The 22,392-nt window shown below is 45.0% G+C and overlaps 1 protein-coding gene across 3 annotated transcripts in view; it reads right to left on the bottom strand.

Annotated features, from left to right (window-relative positions):
* The window catches only part of FAM117A (family with sequence similarity 117 member A), a 53,839-nt gene that overhangs the window by 18,727 nt on the left and 12,720 nt on the right, over window positions 1-22,392 (bottom strand). For all 3 annotated transcript variants that reach the window (XM_063655929.1, XM_063655928.1, XM_054456538.2), the window contains exon 2: window positions 3,550-3,719. In XM_063655929.1, the coding sequence (XP_063511999.1) occupies window positions 3,550-3,719 (170 nt within the window). The remainder of the gene's footprint in view (window positions 1-3,549; window positions 3,720-22,392) is intronic.

Here is a 22,392-nt window from a genome sequence, read left to right as displayed (position 1 = left end):
GTAACCACCTAAGAGTTTAAAACACAACGAGGAAGGAGATACTAGGATGAGATTGTTGGCACTACTGGGCTATATTCAAGAACTGAGAACTTTTCGCTCCATCTTCTACTCTGTGAAAAAGCCTCAAGATAGCATGCCCGGCTATCTAGACAGCAGGTGTCCCAGGCTTGCTGCCTATATCTGAAGCTGGCTTGCAATGGGCAGGGCCCTGGTCTCCTCTCAGGGATTCAGAGGAAGGAGCTGCTTAGCCTGAACCATAACTGCAGCTGCTGACCTCACTGGAAGGCATGCCCTGGGAATGCCAGGGCTGCTGGCTCTTGGTGGAGGGAGGTTAGGCAAGTAGGACAGTAGTAGTGAGTGCCCACCAGTGAGGGAGGATGCCGCAGAAAATAACTACTACATAACCATGACTAGAAGAGAAAGGGCAAAAGGTAAGGACGGGGTAGGAACAGCCCCACCCCCAGCTTAAGGCAATTGGGAAAAGGTTCTGGCATTAGTCTTTTTTTTTTTTTTGACACAGAGTCTCACTGTGTTGCCAGGCTGGAGTGCAGTGGCATGATCTCAGTTTATTGCAACCTCTGCCTCCCGGGTTCAAGCGATTCTCCTGTCTCAGCCTCCCAAGTAGCTGGGACTACAGACGTGAGCCACCATGCCCAGCTAATTTTTGTATTTTTAGTAGAGATGGAGTTTCACCATGTTGGCCAGGATGGTCTTGATCTCCTGACCTCGTGATCCGCCCACCTCGGCCTCCCAAAGTGCTGGGATTACAGGTGTGAGCCACCGTGCCTGGCTGTATTAGTCCATTTTTAACAGCTTGAAAGCTTTCAAGGACTTTGGTAGATCCTGCCACCCTCCCTTCCCTCTTCCCCTCTCCAGACACCTTCATACCTTCCCAGTCAAACCTCTCCTTCCTCTCCAGTCCTTTCTGGGTGATATCCTAGTACTCAATAGGAAAGGAACACCAGTTACTTAGGAATATGTCAGGTGAGCCTCAGACCTCCACAGTGTAATACTAGTGTTGAAGAGGGTAGCTTGGACCAGGCCAGGGGGCTTAAGCAGGAATTTGAATGGAGCCCAAAACCTAGAAGCAGCAAATTCCCAGAAGACCAGGAATGAAAGATGAGTAAAGTGCATATTTTGGTTTGGATGCCTAGGTTGATCAGCATTCTCCACCTCCTGACTGCGGCCACAATATTGACAGGTTGCTAAGAGTTCCTCGAGGGCTGGAGCCCATCCCAGGGAAAGAGGAAAGCTGCATGGCTTGGCCTTGCCAGACCCACGGAGGCTCATCGCTGACCTCTGTCTTGCTGTGGCAAGAAGCCCAGACTTGTTATATAAAAGATCTGGCCTGCAGCTGGAGCCTGAGCAAAAACACACAGCCTAGGGCCCATGCCTCTAAACCCAGCCAGGGAACATCTGAGGCCAACCCTGCCTTCAGTTGACAAAGAGAAAGCTATCTGAGGAGTGGGATGGTGACTTCCTAGAAGGCTGAAAGCAGGAAATGACAGAGTCAGAAATAGGTGGGCTACACAGAAGCCTGCCATCTGACAAACAGGGATGCAATAATGAGCTTACACACTCAAAGGAATCTCAAGTCCTGTTCCTCCAAGAAGCCCTCCTTGACTACAAACATATTTGAACTAAGCACTCCCATCAAAAGACAAAGTTATGTGTGCTCCCAGGCCTGTGAGGAGGAAGCATAATTTATCCTACTTGCCTTTTCCAAAGGATAAAGGGAATGGCAGTGCCCAGGGCTCCCAGGAAGGAAGCCTACTCTCTCTCCTTCCTGGAGGGTATTCTCCTTTCACAGTCTATTTGTAGATCCAAAGAGGGCCATGATTTTAACTGCAGCAAATTCTTGTTGATTCAAGGTGGGGTATTCCCATGAGAATTCCCCTTTTTTAAATTTTGCCAGATATTTGGCTCCATCTCATCCCTTGGCTGTCTGTTTACTGGCCCTCATAGAACTGGAATCCAGACTCATGGAGGCCAAATCTTGTCCTCATTTCCTTATTCTTCATTCCAACATGCCAAGAACAGTACTGGGCATTCAAACATTCACTAACAACATTTGAAAATGGATCGCATTAACAAAATAAATAAAGGAAAGAAACTGACATGATGTGGTCAAAAGAGGTACCAAGCACTTTCACGTGTCATTTGGCCATCATGCCACCTACACAGAGGCAGACCAGCCACTCTCCACCCAGTTTGCAAAGGAATAGCTGACTTGCCCGATGTCCCCCAGGGTGAAGGGCTGACTCGGACCCTCATGTCCTAGCCACCCTGTTTCTGCCTATCTCGAAATAACTCATTTGCTCCGAAGATGAACAAGAGTGCGTTTAAACTGCATCAAAAGGGAGATTTGACTCTTAACAACTTAGCTGCTAAGAATGAAGTCCTGAATCAGATTAAGAAATGTCTGTATAATTTCACATATGAGATACGTTCGTGCTCAGGCCGATGCTAGCTTATCCAAAAATTGATAAATGAACTGGATGATCTGCAGAGATTCTTTCCAAGCCTGGGATTCTTAATGAAAAGACTGTCTTAATGAAAATACTGAAAGAGAGGAAGCTGGCTCCCCAGTCCTTGAATGGGTACACTGAAATCCCAGTCGGGGCTGCTGGCAAGGAAGAATTCTCCATTATCTGAGAACTCCATTCCTATGGCTCCAATGGGATCTATTCTGGCTCAGCGTACTTTTTGGTCACTTCTTTGGGAAATACAAACTCAATAGAATGTTGGCCTTGGTTTAATTTTAGCAAGGTAAATCTCATTTTTTTTTTTTTTTTTTTTGAGACGGAGTCTTGCTCTGTCACCCAGGATGGAATGCAATGGTGCGATCTCAGCTCACTGCAACCTCTCCCTCCAAGGTTCAAGCGATTCTCCCACCTCAGCCTCCCGAGTAGCTGGGACTGCAGGCGCCCACCACCACACCCAGCTAATTTTTGTATTTTTAGTAGAGACGGGGTTTCACCATGTTAGCCAGGCTGGTTTCAAACTCTTGACCTCAGGTGATCTGCCTGTCTAGGCCTCTGAAAGTGCTGAGATTATAGGCGTGAGCCACTGCACCCGGCCTAAATCTCATTTTTTTAAAAAGCTAGAATAAACTCTAAAGTCAGCTGTTGATTACCCTGACACAAATACTCAAAGCTAAACTGAAAAACCCAGATTGACTTCTCTCTTCCACCAGGCAGGTGGAATGCAAACTCATTTCTGTATAAGTTTACAAAGAAAAACGGGGTGGTAAATTAGCAGGGCGTGGTGGCAGGCACCTGTAATCCCAGCCACTTGGGAGGATGAGGCACGAGAATCACCTGAACCCGGGAGGCAGAGGTTGCAGTGAGCCAGGACCGCACCACTGCATTCCAGCCCAGGTGACAAAAGGAAACTCTGTCTTAAGAAGATAAAACATTACATAGATAATATGTATGACCAAAACCCAAGACAAATCATCGCAATGACTTGAGGAAGACCAAAGGCCTCCTCAGCCAGCTCTCCCGCCCCATCCTTATCCCTTATCCCATCAGGAGAGAGCTTCATTACCTGGGTGGCCTTGTCATTGGTGCAGCAGGTGAAGGCCCCATCAGCATCTCGTGGCCACTGGCCCAGAAGGTAGGAGCTGAGGATGGTGTCCAGGGAGAATGTACGCCGGACCTGAAGTGGCTGAGGCCTACACACTGACTTTTCTGGGGCCACCGAGCATGGGACGCTGGCTGCAAGAGAACACAGCCCGCACACCTTGCCATCAGCATGGAGGAAGGAGACGTGGCAGTCACCTTCCTCTTCTAAGAGATGTGGCCTGCCTGCCCCGTCTTCACTCATATCCACCACTGTCCTAAAAGAATTTGAAGCAGCCTGAAACAGCACATATGGTCTGACAAGAGCCTTCCTGACCTACGCAGCCAGCCTTTATCATGGGAAACAATTTATACCATTTTACTTTGGACTTGGACGTTACTTTATAAATGTCCTCTATCTTTTTCCTGCTCCTAATGGACTATGAACCGTGAACTTCTAGATCTCCACACTGAGTTTCCTGAGAGCAGCACTGTTTCCCATCATTAAAGATAAAACTCTAAGTGGATAAAAAACAAATTTTCTTCCATCTTTTATCTCCTGCCCTTCTTCCTCCCTCCAGCACCTTTGTAGGGCTTAGGCACTGCACAAATTCATCCCCTTAACTGAAGACCTCCTCTTCCTCTTCATACTTCCTTCAGGACTGGTTAGCTCCCCAGGGAACCCCGGTGGCTGACATACTGGAACTACCTTCAATTATTGAGGATTGAGGAATCTAGTTTATGGAAACATCCAAGTTTTTTGGTTCTCTCCTCTGTCTCTGACTTCTATCTAAATGGGACAAAAATAAAGCAATTATAAATCCATTCATAGGCCGGGTGGTGGTGGCTCATGCTTGTAATCCCAGCACTTTGGGAGGTGGGCAGATCACTTGAGGTCAGGAGTTTGAGACCAGCCTGGCTAACATGGTGAAACCCCGTCTCTACTAAAAATACAAAAATTAGCTGGGTGTGGTGGCGAGTGCCTGTAATCCCAGCTACTCAGGAGGCTGAGGCATGAGAATTGGTTGAACCTGGGAGGTGGAGGCTGCAGTGAGCCAAGATGGCACCACTGCACTCCAGCCTGGGTAACAGAGGAAGACTCTGTCTCAAAAAATAAATTAAATAAATAAATCCATTCATTTATTTTTACTTTGGTTAAAGCTTTCTAGAAGGAGGTAAAAGTTGAAACTGTGGATAAAATGTAAGGGTACTGGAATCATTTGGAAGTTGCAATCATCTAAGTTGACCCTGTTTTCCATGGCCACATTCAAAACACTCTACTATTTTAAGATCTATGGCCGGGCATGGTGGCTTATGCCTGTAACCCCAGCACTTTGGGAGGCCGAGGCAGGTGGATCATGAGGTCAGGAGATTGAGACCATCCTAGCTAACATGGTGAAACCTCGTCTCCACTAAAAATACAAAAAAATTGGCCAGGCGTGGTGGCAGGCACCTGTAGTCCCAGCTACTCGGGAGGCTGAGGCAGGAGAATGGTGTGAACCCAGGAGGCAGGGCTTGCAGTGAGCCGAGATCGCACCACTGCACTCCAGCCTGGACAACAGAGCGAGACTGTCTCAAAAAAAAAAAAAAAAAAAAAAAAAAGATCTATAAAGGCTGTTTCATTTAAACAGAACAAAACGCTTTCACATCTGTAGTAATTCCTTAATAATTCAAGTGTATTTAGCACAGCAAAAAGAACTGGGAGCTATAGGTATAAATAAACCTGAAGAACTTTATATTAAAAAGACACTAGGGCCGGGCGCGGTGGCTCACACCTGTAATCCCAGCACTTTGGGATGCCGAGGCGGGCGGATCACGAGGTCAGGAGATCGAGACCTGGCTAACACGGTGAAACCCCGTCTCTAAAAACAAACAAAAAAATTACCCAGGCTTGGTGGCGGGCGCCTGTAGTCCCAGCTACTCGGGAGGCTGAGGCAGGAGAATGGCGTGAACCCGGGAAGCGGAGCTTGCAGTGAGCCGAGACAGCGCCACTGCAGTCCAGCCTGGGCGAAAGAGCGAGACTCTGTCTCAAAAAATAAATTAATTAATTAATTAAAAAAAAAGAAAAAAAAAGAAAAAAAAAGACACTAAGAGGTTGGCAGTTCCTCAAAAAGTGAAACATAGAATTACCATATGACCCAGCAATTCCACTCCTAGGTATATATCGACAAAGAACCGACAGCAGGGACTTGAAGCATCTTTCACAATAGCCAAAAGGTGGGAGCAACCCGAGCATCCACGAATGGAGAAATGGATAAACAAATGCAGCACATCCATACTGTGGAATACTATTCAGTCTTCAAAAGGAAGGCAATTCTGACACACGCTACAATACGGATGATGCTGAGTTAAGTAAGCAAGACAAAAGGACAAATATTGTGTTTTTCTTGAGGTATCTAGAATAGGCAAATTCATAGGGACAAAAAAATAGAATAGACTTTACCAAGGGCTTAGGAGGAGCAGGGGGAGTAGGAGTTATTGTTTAATGGATATACAGTCTCTGTTTGAGATGACGAAATTCAGGTTCTGGAAATGGACCCTGGTTATGGTTGCACAACATTGTAAATGTATGTAATGCCAGTGAACATAAGTTTTTATGGTTAAAATAGTAAGTATATATTTTACTACAATAAAAAAAAGGACACTAACTGACCAATACGGTGAACCCTCATTTCCACTAAAAATACAAAAATTAGCTGGGCGTGGTGGTGCGCACCTGTAATCCCAGCTACTTGGGAGGCTGAGACAGGAGAATTGCTTGAACCCGGGAAGCAGAGGCTGCAGTGAGCTGAGATCACGCCACTGCACTCCAGCCTGGGCAACAGAGCAGGATTCCGTCTCAAAAAAAAAAGACACCAACAACACTACCTCCATTCTCCAAATTCATTGAAGCATTTACATACATTTTGCCATAGTTGTGATCAATAGGAAATGTGCTATATTATGTTCTGCTTGATTCCACCTATTTCATATACCTTTTCCCATGTATTAACAATCTACATATTTGTTATTTTAAAAGACTGTATAATATTCCTCCAGGTTGATGTACACTAGTTTGCTTAGCCATTCTCGTATTTTTGTCTTTTTATTTTTTGAGTCAGGGTCTCACTGTGTTGCCCAGGCTGGTCTTGAACTCCTGGGCTCAAGTGATCTTCCTGCCTTGGCCTCCCAAAGTGCTGGGATTACAGGCGTGAGCCACCACACCCGACCCATTCCTATATTTTTGAGCATTTGAGGGATTCCTCTCCAATTTGGATATCAAAAATGTTACTATATGGCCAACTTTTACTCTGTGTTTTTATCTAATCCCTGGCATAGTTCTATATCATCTCACTCAGCCATCGTATATGTGCTTATTTAAAACAAGTGAATAATTTATAACTACAACAGTAGTAAGTGTGAACTGTGGAAAAGTCAGGAAATATATAAATATAAACAAACAGAAAAAAACCCTCAACTCTCAACATCCAGAAATAACCAATGTTATGAGAAATATAAACTTACAGGTCTTACCTCTTCTGTGTGTGTGTGTATGTGTGTGTGTATATATATGCTTTACAATTTAAAATGGGATTATACTGTATGTATTGTTTTATGTTTTTACCTTATAAACATCTTTCCAAATCAATATATATTGACGTAAAACACATCATTTTAAATGATCTTAACATTCCTAGGTTAAACCTCTTCAAAGGCTCTCTTTCTTTTTTTTTTTGAGACGGAGTCTCGCTTTGTCACCCAGGCTGGAGTGCAGTGGCACAAGCTCGGCTTACTGCAAGCTCCGCCTCCTGGGTTCACGCCATTCTCCTGCCTCAGCCTCCCAAATAGCTGGGACTACAGGCACCCGCCACCATGCCCGGCTAATTTTTTTATATTTTTAGTAGAGACGGGGTTTCACCATGGTCTCGACCTCCTGACCTCGTGATCCGCTCGCCTCAGCCTCCCAAAGTGCTGGGATTACAGATGTGAGCCACTGTACCCGGCCCAAAGGCTCTCTTTCAAAGATAGAGGTAAAGCCTTCATGTTCTGGTCCCACTTACCTGTCCTTTATACCTCACTCTTCCTTAAGGTCACTAAATCTCAAACTATACTGCATACCATTTCCCACCCATGTCCCAAGCCTTCCCTCCTCTGAGATTTTGCATGGGCCCAGGGTTAAAATCTGTTCATCTGTCAGGGCCAACTTTACTGCCTCCACTCCACCAAGCCTTCTGCATCCACTGGAATCCCCTGGAAGAATGTCTTGGAATTGTCTGTTTCCTCAGTACTTTGTACTCTTCTAGTAATGAGCACTTTCTCTTGAGGAATAGGGTATTTGTAACTCCTAGATAATAAACAGCCTGAGGCCAAGGGCAGGCTCTGTGTATCCCCCACAATGTCTAAAGCATAGGGCTGGCAATTGGCAGGCATCTAATATTTGAATAAAATTGAAAAACCTTCACAAGAAGGGTCAACTGGCTCTGCTTTTACCACGGGTTCTGACTTTGCATGCGTGTTCAACACACCCACTTGGAGTAAAGATCCCATAGCTGCTTGTCTTTTTTCTCTCTCTGAGGCTCAGGAAGGCCCAACCTCTTTCTTACCCTTCCTGCAACCTTGCTGCCTAGTAAGTTGGTGACAGGCACGCTGGGTTCAAGGCACAACTTTATCTCTACACCAGCATTTCAACCACTCATTTTCCTAACCTGGGTTTAAAATCAAAAGATAGCAATCCAGATATTTCTGGGAGCTTCTGACCCACATCAGCAGCCAGCTCAGGCTAAAATGCTGTCCTATGGGCCTCCAAAACTGTCTATTAGAGTCCAGTGACGAGGCAGGGACTCTGGAAAGCGGATTTACAAAATTACATGACAGATAACCAAAGAGGCCATGGACGAGCGAGTGATTGGCATAAGGGGTAGGATCTCATAATCCTAAAGGCTGCTTCATCACTGTTTTGAAGGAAAAGGAGTAGGACTCCAAGGCTGAGGGATAAGTGAGAGGAGAAAGGTTTCCTGGAGCTGCTTCTCCCATGCCCTCATCTGAAGTCCCTGCAAAAATCTCTTTTAGATTCTTTCCTTACTGGGACCCTAAAGCTATCTCGTGTTTACGTTGTGCTTTCAAGTTTTGCCCCATCCCCACAAAGTACTTTGGTGTGCTGTAATCTTTTACTCTCCTGTCAGCCGTAAAAGGGGATAGGGAAAGACTGTTAAGGAAGACTAAGGCACAAAGAAGCTTAGTCTCTGATTAGACTCCTTCACTCTGTAAGTCAGCAGCAGTCCCAGATCTAAATCCAAGCCTCCTTCCTCTTAAATCAGTCTTCCAACTACTCACTGAGGCTCACATCCCTCTTCTATCAGGGACACCCTCTGAGGCTTCTGGGACACCTGCCTAGACACCTGGAGGATTAATTGCTTTTTTATTAATAGCTTCTTTTTAGCACCTAACGGAGGAGATGGCAGGCCCAATCCTATTGTCTCCAATGACCTATTTTTTGTTTTGCTTTTGTTTGTTTCTTGAGGAAGCCTTTGAAACTTGAAGTAAAGGACTCTATTATCTCCTAGGGATAACTTTAACCCATTTTATATTAGTTTCCATCACTCTTCATATCCTACCCTATTCAATGAATCCAATCTCTAGGACAATAATCATAGGTGGTACTTTGCTCCCAGTACTCACAGGGCTGGGGAGCACCCAAATTCCTGGAATGTGATGTGAGAATCCAACCAACGCATTTTGGTAAACTCTACATTCGTTCCGGCTCCCTCTGACCAGTTATCCATTAAGACTCTGGACTCCGTGGGTCCTGACTTGTTCCTCCACATACAAAAAATGTCACACAAATAGCAGAAAAGAAATAAAAAGGGGAAAAAAGGAGGGAGGGGAAAGGATTGAGGAGAAACCAAGGAACCCCCAATCCAGAATCTGCAGCCCCTGACTCCCTCTCCCCTGGCAGATATGCAAGGATCTTACTACATCTAAATCAAACAGGAGGACTTGCCTCAGTTTCTTCTCCTTAAATGAAGAGACAGCTGGGCCTCAGCCTTATTTCCACAGAGGCCACATCCTGGCGCAGGGTGCTGGCACAGTGCCTCACTGGCCATGAGATGACAGAATTACCTTCTGTCTCAGAGCCCTTAACAAGGCTCCACTACCCTCCCAACTCTCCAAATTCTTGGCATGTCCCAGCTCTTTTGAGGAGACTAAAATACCATATTTCCTTTAAGCCTTGGAAATAAGGGAGGGGACTTTTTTAAAAAATTAGATTTTAATAGTTTAAAAAAAACTACCACTTATTTCACAAACCTCCTGGCAAGTGGTTTGGCAAGCACCTGCTTCTTTGGACATCAAAATTGGTTAAGGGCTAAACCAAGGTGTCAAACTTCCCCCAAATGCAACACAAACCAAAGCCAAAATGAGACAATGACATGTCTCGTGCCATCCTTGAAGGGGCTGCAGGCTGGTGCAGCGTGGCCACCCCGATATCTAGTAGGAGCTAAGAGGTGGGAGGGTAGGTCTGACTACAGCCAACGCCACCCAACCTCACTGGGCTTGCTCTCCCTCTGGCCTAAGTTACCTCTGAGGGATGTTATAAAGAAATGAAGAGATGCAAATACGCTTTAAAGCCTTAGTTAGGAAGATTATGTCAAATCAATTAATGTCCTTTAGGATTGAAGGTATAGGTGAAGGAGTCCGGAAAGAGGAGACTACCCAAAGACGTGCAGAGTAAACCCTAGCCCCTCTATCCGTAGGCCTACACTCTCCTGGGCCCCTGGGAAGATGCCCATTTTTAATGTCAAAGCCCTTTCCTTTACTAGTGACAGTCTAACCCAGGAATAAGTGATGCAGGGTAGAACACAAAGCTGCTTGCAGACCGGAGCATCAGCAGCTTCAGGTCAACATTTAAGTTCTGCTGCCCAATGAGATTGACCTCAATAGAGAATGTCCCCTAAGAAATCTTCTAGGTGAGCCTAGTTGAGATAGACGCTCTTGGGTTTATCCTCCATGGGCATACCAGAAAGATCTGGGCATTGGGTTCTGCCCTGCACTTGTGTGATTATTGTTAAAGGAGAAGCAGCATTGAGAAGTCACAACGGTTGCTTGTGGTTGGAAGATGAACTGGTTTCATTTCTGGAAAGTACCCCTCTCAGATTTAGGAAATAGGGGAGGGAAATACGACAATAGGCTTCCCTATCAGAGAAGAGAAGCCCATATCATGACAGGCCATGACAAAGGAGCAGGCTGTTGGGGCACCGGCTGGGTGGCTGCAGGAGGGTGGAGTGTCCTGTTTACAGCACCATGGGGTATTATCAGCCCATCGCATGCAGCAGCCTCCACAGCCCAACCACCTGGTGAAGCACCCTGGCACCAGGCCAGGCCATTTCACCATGCAGCTGAGCAGTGGCGGATGCTTTGGTTCTTGGGGAACGGCAAATGGAAAAAACAAAACAAAACAGCACACACAGGAGATAAGAAGCCTTAGGTGCTATCTTCCAGAGCCACTTGGTCCTGTCTCACAAATGCTACACTAGTATGGCTTTAGAGAGAGGGAGCTATGAGTGGAGAGGGCCAGAGGTCAAGTATCTGCCTGTTGGGGGAAAGTCGACATGGCGGAAGGCACACAAACGGCAGATAAGACAATGAACCCAGAGCAAAAGATGGGCCTGGCACACTGCAGCAGACTGATGCCTTTGGTAAGCAGATTTTTTTTTTTTTGAGACGGAGTCTCACTCTTGTCCCTCAGGCTGGAGTGCAGTGGCGCGATCTCAGCTCACTGCAAGCTCAGCCTCCAGGGTTCACGCCATTCTCCTGCCTCAGCCTCCTGAGTAGCTGGGACTACAGGCGCCCGCCACCGTGCCCAGATAATTTTTTGTATTTTTAGTAGAGACGGGGTTTCACCGTGTTAGCCAGGATGGTCTTGATCTTCTGACCTTGTGATCCGCCCACCTTGGCCTCCCAAAGTGTTGGGATTACAGGCGTGAGCCACTGCACCCAGCCTGGTAAGCAGATTTTGAGCACTCACTACGAGCCATCTGTCTGTGATAAACACTGGAGGAGTAAGACAAGAACCTGCTGATGAGATTGAAGTGAGCAAGGCTGATGCAAATTATCTCTAAGTGCCAGGCTACCAGGCACGACCCCTAGGGGATACTCCCCCAGGAAATGCTTCTTCAGAAGGACCACCAATTTGTCTCTGCTATTCCCAATATCCCTTGCTGAAAACCAGCTCAGGTCTGGCCACACCAGCATATCTCCCCCACAGGTACCTAAAGGAGAAGGGTGACAGCTCTTAGAAGAAGGGCAGGAATGGCATTAGAGGAAAGACAGTAGATAATGCAGGAACTGAGGCATTGTGGCTGCTCTTCTCAGCGCGACCAGAGATAGACTGTGGGGTAGAGGCTTAGCAATTTACAAGGGGAAACGAGCCCCTGACCAGTGGGTTCTGGCTGGGCATCTAGGGGGCGTGCTCCACTTATTTCACTATCTTTGGGGTGATATAGGAGAGAAAAGCCTGTGAAATAAAGACAAGGCTACTCTCCACCCATCGTAGTTATCCCAAAATACCCAAGAAGGACTACAGAAGGAAAATCAGAGAGGCAGCCAATGAGATCTTACACATGGCAAAAACTCAACAACTAGCTGGTTCAACAAACAAGTTATGAGTCATTTTCTCATGGCATCAAGACTTGAAGCATTATTAGCACTAGTCTTCTCATTTCCCCTGTTTTTTGCTTTTTTTATTTTTATTTTTTATCTCACCTCTCCCCTTAAAGACAAAATAACTTATTATAATAACAGAAACTATGCACGTTAGAAGAAGAAAATGCAGATAAACAAAAACTGAAAATGACCAACTACGCATGCCCGCACTCAGAGATCACCACTTTGCTCACCAATCCTGATCTCTCTCCATGCACGAGCCTGCATATGTATTTTTAGTAAAATGAGGTCATATTATACATGCTTTTCTACAACCTGTTTTTTTTCAGTCAGTGATCTTCACTTAAGGAGGAGAAGCAGGCAGGGTCAGAGCAGCATGGTTAGACACAGGAGGAACAGATCCTGTCCTGTCCTGTCCTGTCCTAGTTGTGATACAGCATTTCTGTTAGAGGGAAATGTTAATCTGGAGTAGAAGAGCAGAGTAAAACAGAAATTCAGAATTTCTAAACATTTCCCCAATAACAGATTTGCAGTAAGCACGGGAAGTTCCTCCTAGCAGCTTCACAGGGATTATTTTTCTATTTCAGCACATTTGTTGGGATTAAACAGGGCAGGCCGTCTTCTGAGCTCCCTGTGGTCCAGTGCTGCTTAACTGCTTAACTAGGGATGGGTGGGTTTTGTGGGGAAGTTGTGGCGAAACTGAAATTTCCAATATGACTGTACAAGAGTTAGAAGCCCTCCTTGGAAAGCCCAAGGAGACCCCATCCATCCCAGCTGAAAAAATTAAATCTGGAGCTCCAAACACTTCTTTAAACAACACTTCTTTCAATAGCTATCCTTAACAGGTAGAAGAAACTAAAGAAACTACATTAGAAAGAAAGAAGAAAAATGATAATATCCCATGTTATCCCTACCAATAAGACTACCCCAAATGAAAAAAAGAGTGACGATATTTGTACACACATGAAAAACTTCTCAGCCAGGCTCTCAATTAATTACTGACTCCATATTTAAGTGTACAGCTTAAGTGAGAGCCACTGAAAGCATTTCTGGCTGTGTGTCCGACTTCCCAAGATGCAGACCACATCTGTAGGCAGCTGGAGAGACAGGCCAAGAGAAACCCTTCTGGAGATGTCATTGTGGGAAAAAAATAAGGAATACATTGGCTCTTTGTAACAGTAAGGAGAAAAAGGGTGAACCCAAAGTCTATGTGTGTATATAAAAAGAGTAGACAGCAGTTACTTAGACATTTGTTCAATTCTTAAGAAGCTGCAGTTAAAAGAAAAGGAAGTGGTGTGAACTTTTCACCTTTTATCTGAATTCTCTGAAGAGGAGCTCCGTAGGATTTCAACATTCTTAAAACAAAACACTAGCAGTTACTGATTGGAACATACTTTCCTTTGGGATCTACATGGCCTTTGCAAGAATAGCATAAATAGCACATAGCCTAGCCCCTATCTCTAAAAAAAAAATCCTTACTCCATGGTTATTTGGGAGTGATGGGTTTCTGGAAGGCTGTTTTAAACTCAAAGGACAGGCATAAACCCTTTGTATCTTCACTTCTCACAGGAATCTGATTCCCATCAAGTAGGAAAGAAATCATGAAGCCCAGTCAGCTCTTAGATAGTGTTTTAAGTAAGGTGAATGAAAAACAAAGATTAGGGAAGTTCAAAGACAAAAAGTCTTACAAGACGACAACCATGATTGAAACTGTACTCTGATTTCTGTTATGGATATGTGCACCCCCACAAGCTCATGAATTCTCTTATGGAAGAGAGGGCTGAGTTTCCAAGGTGATGCAGGGCCTATGATACATCCCTATGTAGACAGGTGAACTGATTTCTCCAAGGTCATAGAGCAAACTGAGACCTTTTATTACCCAAACAGAAGATTTCTGAAAGTACATTTCCTACCCTGTGTTTTGTTATCAGACTCAACTATGTCATGACCTCCTGGCACCCTTGGTTCAGGAACTACTCCATGGGTTGGAAGGGTCTATTCCTTTCCCTTGCTAGAAACCAGGATGATCACACCTGGGTCTCAGGAACACTAGTATACCCATTGGGCATGGTGCGGGGGCCAAGGTAGGAAGAGAACAATTTAAAAATCAGGGATTGGCCAGGAGTGGTGGCTTCTACCAGTAAGTCTAGCACTTTGGGAGGCCAAGGCAGGAGAATCACTTGAGTCCAGGAGCTTGAGACTGGCCTGGGCAACATAGCGAGACTCCACCTCCACAAAAAAGAAAAAATAGGCCGGGCACGGTGGCTCACGCCTGTAATCCCAGCACTTTGGGAGGCTGAGGCGGGCGGATCATGAGGTCAGGAGATCGAGACCATCCTGGCTAACACAGCAAAACCCCGTCTCTACTAAAAATACAAAAAAATTAGCTCAGCATGGTGACGGGTGCCTGTAGTCCCAGCTACTTGGGAGGCTGAGGCAGAATGGCATGAACCCGGGAGGTGGAGCTTGCAGTGAGCCGAGATCGCGCCACTGCACTCCAGCCTGGGCAACAGAGTGAGACTCTGTCTCAAAAAAATAAAAAAATAAAAAATAAAAACAAAAAAGAAAAAAATTTTTATTAGCTGGCATGGTGGCATGACATGCCTGTTAGTCCCGGCTACTTGGGAGGCTGAGGTTGGGAGGATTGCTTGAGCCCGAGAGGTTGAGGCTGCAGTGAGCTATGATTGTGCCACTGCACTCCAGCCTGGGTGACAGTGAGACCCGGTCTTAAAAAAAAAAAAGGTTGGGGGAGGGGGTCCCTTTTCCAGTGAGGGAAGGTAGAAAGCAAGTGAAAGAAGGAAAAGGAAATCAGAACAGGATTAGAGATAACTTTCGGATAATCAAAATAATTTCTGCTTTATGAACAAACCATGACTTATTTTTGGCTCCATTCAGCTTGCCTTCTCCCTGACTTAAAACAAACTGCCAGATAGCAGCATACAGTCATCACTCAGTATCCATGGGGGATTGGTTTCAGGTCCTCCTGCAGATACCAAAAGCTATGGATGCTCAAGTCCCTCATATAAAATAGCGTAGTATTTGCATATGACCTATGCACATCCTCCCGAATACTTTATTATTTGTTTATTTATTTTCTTTTGATTCGGGGTTTTGCTCTGTTGCCCAGGCTGGAGTGCAGTGGCATGATCATAGTTCATTGCAACCTCAAACTCCTGGGCTCAAGTGATTCTCCCTCCTTGGCCTTGCAAAGTGCTGGGATTACAGGCATGACCCACCTCAGCCTCCCGGGTAGCTGGGACAACAGGTGCGAACTACTTTGCCTAGCTAATTTCTAAATTTTTTGTAAAGACAGGATCTCCCTATGTTGCCTAGGCTGGTCTTGAACTCCTGGGCTCAAGCGATTCTCCTGCCTTGGCCTCCCAAAGTGCTGGGATTATAGGTGTGAGCCACCTTGCCCGGCCTCCCTGCAATCCCACACTTTCTCTCTAGATTACTTATAATACCTAATATAATGTAAATGCTATATAAATAGTTGTCATACTGTATTATTTAAGAAATAATGACAAGAAACCAGGCATGGTGGCTCACTACTGTCATCCCAGCACTTTGGGAGACTGGGGCAGGAGGATCTCTTGAGCCTAGGAGTTTGAGACCAGCCTGGGCAACATAAAGAGACCAGATCTCCACAAAAAATTTAAAAAATTTTTAAATTTAGTGGTATGTGCCTGTAGGCCCAGCTACTCTGGAGGCTGAGGTGTGAAGATTGCTTGAGCCAAGGAAGTCAAAGCTGCAGTGAGCTGTGATCGCATCACTGCACTCTAGCCTGGGAGACAGAGTGAGACTCTGTCCAAAAAAAAAAAAAAAAAAAAAAAACAAGAAAAAATAAGTCTGTACAATTTTTTCCAAGTATTTTTGATACTCAGTTGGTAGAACCCACAGATACAGAACCCACAGATACAGAGGGCTGATGGTATATGTTTTAGCAACTCATACTCAAGTGAAAAACCTACAAACATTGACAGAATTTGATGGCCCCATTTTGTTGCCTTCCCTCCAGTGATTTCAAAGGCCAAAAGACAATTTTTTGGTTATTCTTCTTTTGAACTGCTCATGTCAACACTCACATCTATTAGTGTTAATTCAGAACTGGCTTTATGCAACTCCCAGAGTAGTATCTCTATCAGGAAGAGCTGTCAACAGATGCCAACACCACTGGGCCAAAGGTCATAGGGAACAGAAGATTTATATAATCCCAAAGTATTACCCAGAAACCACTTACAAAGAGAATAGTGTACTTTTATAGCCTGGGGGCTACCATACCACCTCAAGTGATCCAACTGAGCCTGACTAGCAGTGGACATTCTGGCATTATGTATCTCCTAAAGTAACATTTTATGAAGTACATAGCTTTATCCATGAGATGTTCTTGTCAGAAATGTTTAACCTGAATCTAATCAGGCCCCAGCTCTAACTTCCGATTTACAGGAAATACAGGGGATAGAGGAGCAAGTTAGATACCACCATGAGGAAACAGAAAAATCCAGTGTGGGACAACCAGAGACAATTGACATGTTTTCAAAATGTTAGTCACAAAAAACAAATACAGCAAAACAAAGAAACAGGAGTGGGAAGTAGTTCCAGATTGAGAGACTTTTAAAACAGACATAACCAAAAGGGGACTTTGGCTGGGTTCTGATCAAAAACAAAAGAGCCATCAAGGGGAAATTTGAAAATGGACTAAACGACATCTCTAGTCCATTTTTGCCTTTGGCAAAGCCACAATTACTTTTGCACCAACCTAATAGATGATGTCATTTCATTAGGTATAATGATGGTATTATGATTATGGAGAAGGATGTTTTTATTCTCAGGAGATGCCACTGTTATGAAGTGACAAATGTCATGATATTTGCAACTTATTGTCAAATTGTGCACCCAAAAAAGTGCATATGGATGTACATATGTGCATATGTAGGTATGTCTAGACACACATATACATAAACAGAAGGAGAAAAGAGAGATGAGACCATTATGGCAAAAGTTATCAATGAGTCTAGGTGAAAGATAAATAGGTAGACATTGTGCTTCTAACTTTCCTGTAGGTTTGAAATTTTCCAAAATAAAGTTGTAAGAAAAAAAAATACTGGCTTCATTTAGGAAGACAAATTCAAATCACTCCTCAGCAAGGACCTAAACCCTTTAGCATTTCAACATTGACAGGTTATAGCCAAATTCAACTGGGTCACTAGACTTCTAATTTGGGGGACTGAAGGTAGGCAAGGAATAAAAGCATGGATAAGGCTGAGGAAAGGAACTGAAACTCACAAGATGTAAGTTAATGCAAGGTAGAATCAAGATACTAAGTGAAAGAGACACTAAACTAAATTAAGAAGTGTCATGTCATCCCAGGAGCAAGACCAAGACTATAGGCAGAATTAAGAGCTTCCTATAAGTCCAGAAACATGGCTGGAGTGGGATATAACCTCAGATATACACAGCCAAGTGGCCCCTCAACATCCGTTTGTCATGATTGCTCTTCAAAAGGAATGCAGAAACCAGAGAGATCCCAGAGACAGAGGTAAAAATGGCTAAACGGAGGGTAGCTTGATCCCAAGGGGGAAGGAAAATGAATTAGAATTTATTGGTAGTCTTCCTTGCAGGTGCAAACATGAAGGACAGTAAAAAGGCTTTAGTTAGAATAAGAGGGAGTCTAGCTAGATAGATAAAAGGTTGAATGAGGGTGGCTAGAATCTGCCTCTGAACAGCCCCAGGAAGAGATCATTACACGTCCCCAGCTGTCTCAGTATTTACCCTTGAAGACAGGAGACTGTACCCAGATGAGTTTGGGCCTCCTCTAGTTCTAGAATTCCCCAACTATTAAAGGGTAAATAAGAGATGGCTACTGATCACTCAGCTAAATTGAAAGCTCAGAACCCATGCTATTACTTGGGGCAAGATAATTAGAAAAAAAAAAAAAGGCACAAAGTCAAAGGGCTGTTCAAACAGCTGTGTTGTGGCTCCCAGATGATCTCTCCCACCTCCTCCACCAAGCAGGAGAATATAAATAGCACTCAGTTTACCTGTGGCTAGCCACAAGCAGAAGTCTGGTCACATGACTGGGCAAGCTGGGAGTAACCATCAAGTAGACATGAACACTCAGAGGGCAGGTTTGCTCTCTCGCTACAGCTCACTAGGTTGGACTCTGTCAGGACCCTCTGCTCCTAACCCTGACTGATTCATTTTGCTCTGGGCTATGGGGAGGAAGTTGGGGGGCACTTATAAGGAACAATTATTCAAGTTCCTCAGGGCTAGAAAGGTCACAGTAATAAATTTGCTCTGCCTTCAGGATCAAAGATCCTAGTACAGTTATTCTTCTCAACCCCCCGCATCCTTGAAAATCTGTGGAACCATCTCAACCCACTTGCAGAAAGTCTTCTCTGATCATCTCCAACTCCTTAGTCAAGCTCTATCTACTTCATGCCCCCAGCTTCAAAAAGGGGAGATACCTAAGAGACCACAACATCCCATCTAGTGGTTCCCTGCCCGGGCCCTGATATTTTGGAACAAACCTCAACTCAGTGGCAAATTCCCATGCTGAGCTCTAGCTGTGAAAGAACCCCAAAGTGCACTGGGCAACATTCCAGGGCAGACCCTGCTTTGAAGCCCTGGTCTTGCTGGTTGTTCTGATTTCCTAAGGGAAGCTCAAAGGTTATGTAGTGCCTCCAGGGTAAACCCAGTCTGAAAAGCAAGATTAGATGGCCCTTCCAGAAAGAGTGTTGAAGATATCATATTGGAAAGATTCCTTCTACCCTCAATATATGCTGAAGGCTTCATATCAGAAGGATGCTTATGAGGTCGCCTCTCCTGTGCTTCCAGAGGCAGAGGAGTGGGTGCAACACCACTGGAAGGTAAGTTATACCCTCTTCCCCTGTATATGATAGGCTTTGGATCTGTTCTGAAATCAGGGATGCTTAACAGTAATGTCACCTTCTTTTATACTCAAGTAAAAAGGCTTATCCTCATGAAGCAAAAAAAATTGATCCAGGGAAACACTGGTACATTAATTACCAGTAAGTCCTAACCAAACCTCCAAAAACTAGAAGGTCCAGGCTCAGTTATCATGGTCCTCTCTGAGCAGACAGCATTGCCATTTGCACAGCAGCTCCAACACACATCTCTAAGCTTCAGACAACTCAACAGGAATTTGAGGGCAGCCTCTTCTCATCCTCCTACATCTTGCCCTGATTCTGGTTGTCAACTACCGGGCACTTACGTTAGAGGAGGAAAGAGCCTGAGGAATCAAGAGAACGGTGGGGGCAGTGCGTATAACTTCATCCCTGCCTAAGGACAAACAATCTAAGTATATAAGCTGGGGTAACAATATAGTAAGTGCTCATGGATCTGTTTCATACAACTAGCTGGGCCCCTGAAAAAAAATATTTTGATGACAACTTAACCATGGTCAGGATTAATTAAGTCTAAGGTACCTACAGGTAGGCATTTCAGATAAAGGATGCACTCTAAAACTAAAGATTTTCAGGAAAATGTTTTCTCTATGTTAAGAATTCAAGTGGGACACATTCATTCACTTACCCCCAACTCTGACAGCTGGGGGAAAACATCAGTAAGCAAAAATGACGAGAATAATTCAAGGGCCTTCAAGGAGTACAAACAGATGCATAACATGTGGTTTGGTGTGAGAGGAAAGGGGCCAGCACACGAGCGGCAGTGTCTGAACCTCTAGCTCTGTCTGCTTAGCAATGATTACCAGATCCACCCCTCCTTGGGCCCTGTGGTTAATGAAAGGTTTTCAATGACTAAAAATGAGCCATCTCTTTGTGCATGAAGTTGTAACTCCTGACCTACTTGATACAATGTGCTGCACTGAACCATGCAACCTGCTCACTCACAAGGCGGTGGGTACAACCAATCGACTGGTACATAGCAGAAGAAAGCTGTCTGGCCTAGGCCTATACCTGGCATCACTTTGTAAACCAAATCCACTCCTTTTTCCCTCAGATCTTGACTATATATATATGAGGTAATAGTCCCCCATGGCTCTGGCGCAGCAGGGCCTTCCATTTTCATGTATTTTAAGAAATGAAGGCCAGGTGCGGTGGCTTACACCTGTAATCCCAGCACTTTGGGAGGCCAAAGTAGGCGGATCACAAGGTCAGGAGATCAAGACCATCCTGGCCAACATGGTGAAACCCCATCTCTACTAAAATACACAAAAAATTAGCCGGGCATGGTGGCACGCGCCTGTAGTCCCAGCTACTCGAGAGGCTGAGGCAGGGGAATCACCTGAACCTGGGAGGCGGAAGTTGCAGTGAGCCGAGATCGCGCCACTGTACTCCAGCCTGGTGACAGAGCAAGACTCCGTCTCAAAAAAAAAAAAAAAAAAAAAAAGAAATGGAGAGAGTTGAGGGCAGAACACAGTACACAGTGAGAGTGTTTCTTAGCCTAAGGAAGCAGTTTCTCTAGAAGGTTCCTGGCCATCCTGAATATGCTCAGTGTGCTTCAGCATATAGCTGCAACCCTGCTGACTCCACTGCTGGGTCAATGTGAGGCATGGACTGGGCTGGGACACACAGCAGTGGGCACCCAATCAGCTCTCAGAATCTGATGCCAACCTGGTCCAGCTAGAGTAGTAAGGACCAGCTATGGTCTCCTAAGAGGTGGCCTACTATAATGGTCAATACCTGGGCCCACATCCTGCTTCCACCCCAATGTGCTATGTGAACTCAGACTGATCACTTAACTTCTCTGGGTGTCAGTTGCTCCATCTGTTAAATGGGGAGAGTAAGATATGTTATCAGGATGTAGAAGAAAATTTCCATTCCAGAGAACTCCTAGTGCAGTCAAATTAGTCTCACATATATCCATGTGTTAAGTATCTTATTTGGAAATAACTTCAAATTTATAGATGCAAGAATAAGAACAGTACATAGAACACACATATAATCTTTACACAGATTCGCCTATTAACAGCTGCCCCATTTGCTTTACTGTTTGCTTTCTTCACATGCACTTTTTCTTACACATGCTCAAACACACCCACATGTCCACACGCAAGACACACACTCACATGCAGACACACACACACACTTTCCTTCGTTGGGTTTCCTTGTGTGGTGTTCTATTTGAAAAGAACAGGGACCTATTGGAGGAGGTGAGCATCAAGATGAAGAGAAAGCGAAGGAGGCATGCTATTTGGTGATGGTTCCACAGCTCTGTTCCTTTTTCTTTGTCTACAATGCAAACAGCAAGCACTCAGGTGTTCCTGCTTTAGAGATGAGCTATTACTGGCCGGGCATGGTGGTTCACGCCTGTAATCCCAGCACTTTGGGAGGCCAAGGCAGACGGATCACCTGAGGTCAGGAGTTCGAGACCAGCCTGGCCAACATGGTGAAACCCCGTCTCTACTAAAAATACAAAAATTAGCCCGGCATGGTGGCATGCGCCTGTAATTCAGCTACTCGGGAGGCTGAGGCAGGAGCATCGCTTGAACCCAGGAGGCAGAGGTTGCAGTGAGCCAAGACTGTGCCACTGCACTCCAGCCTGGGCAACAAGAGCAAAACTCCATCTCAAGAAAGGATGAGTTATTACACGAACAGGTACCAGAAAAAATGCTTGGTATATAAGATTATTAGTTACTACTTTTTTAAAAACAACAAACCCCACAAAAAACAACAAAGTATTTATATGAACCATGGAAACAGCTTTATCATACAGAAGCATTTTTGTAATATTTGTTGTAATGGGATTTTACCTTGTGAAGTTGGGAAATAACTAGGAAAGAAAGGTTTCAGCTGGGTACAATGGCACATGCCTATAATCCCAGCACTTTGGGAGGCCGAGGCAGGCGGATCACCTGAGGTCAGGAGTTTAAAACCAGCCTGGCCAACATGGCGAAACCCTGTCTCTACTAAAAACACAAAAATTAGCCTGGTGTGGTGGCGTGTGCCTGTAATCCCAGCTACTTGGGAGGCTGAGGCAGAAGAATCGCTTGAACCCAAGAGGCGGAGGTTGCAGTGAGGTGAGACCACGCCATTGCACTCAGCCTGGGCAACAAGAGCAAACTCTGTCTCCAAAAAAAAAAAAAAAAAAAAAAAGCTGGGTGCGCTGGCTCACACCTGTAATCCCAACACTTTGGGAGGCGCAGGTAGGTGGATCACGAGGTCAAGAGATCGAGACCATCCTGGTCAACATGGTGAAACCCCACTTC

Source organism: Pongo pygmaeus, chromosome 19, assembly GCF_028885625.2.
Source record: "Pongo pygmaeus isolate AG05252 chromosome 19, NHGRI_mPonPyg2-v2.0_pri, whole genome shotgun sequence".
In the NCBI taxonomy this organism is placed as follows: domain Eukaryota; kingdom Metazoa; phylum Chordata; class Mammalia; order Primates; family Hominidae; genus Pongo; species Pongo pygmaeus.
The sequence above is the reverse complement of the archived record's forward strand: the minus strand, read 5'-3'. Positions and strand labels throughout refer to the sequence as shown.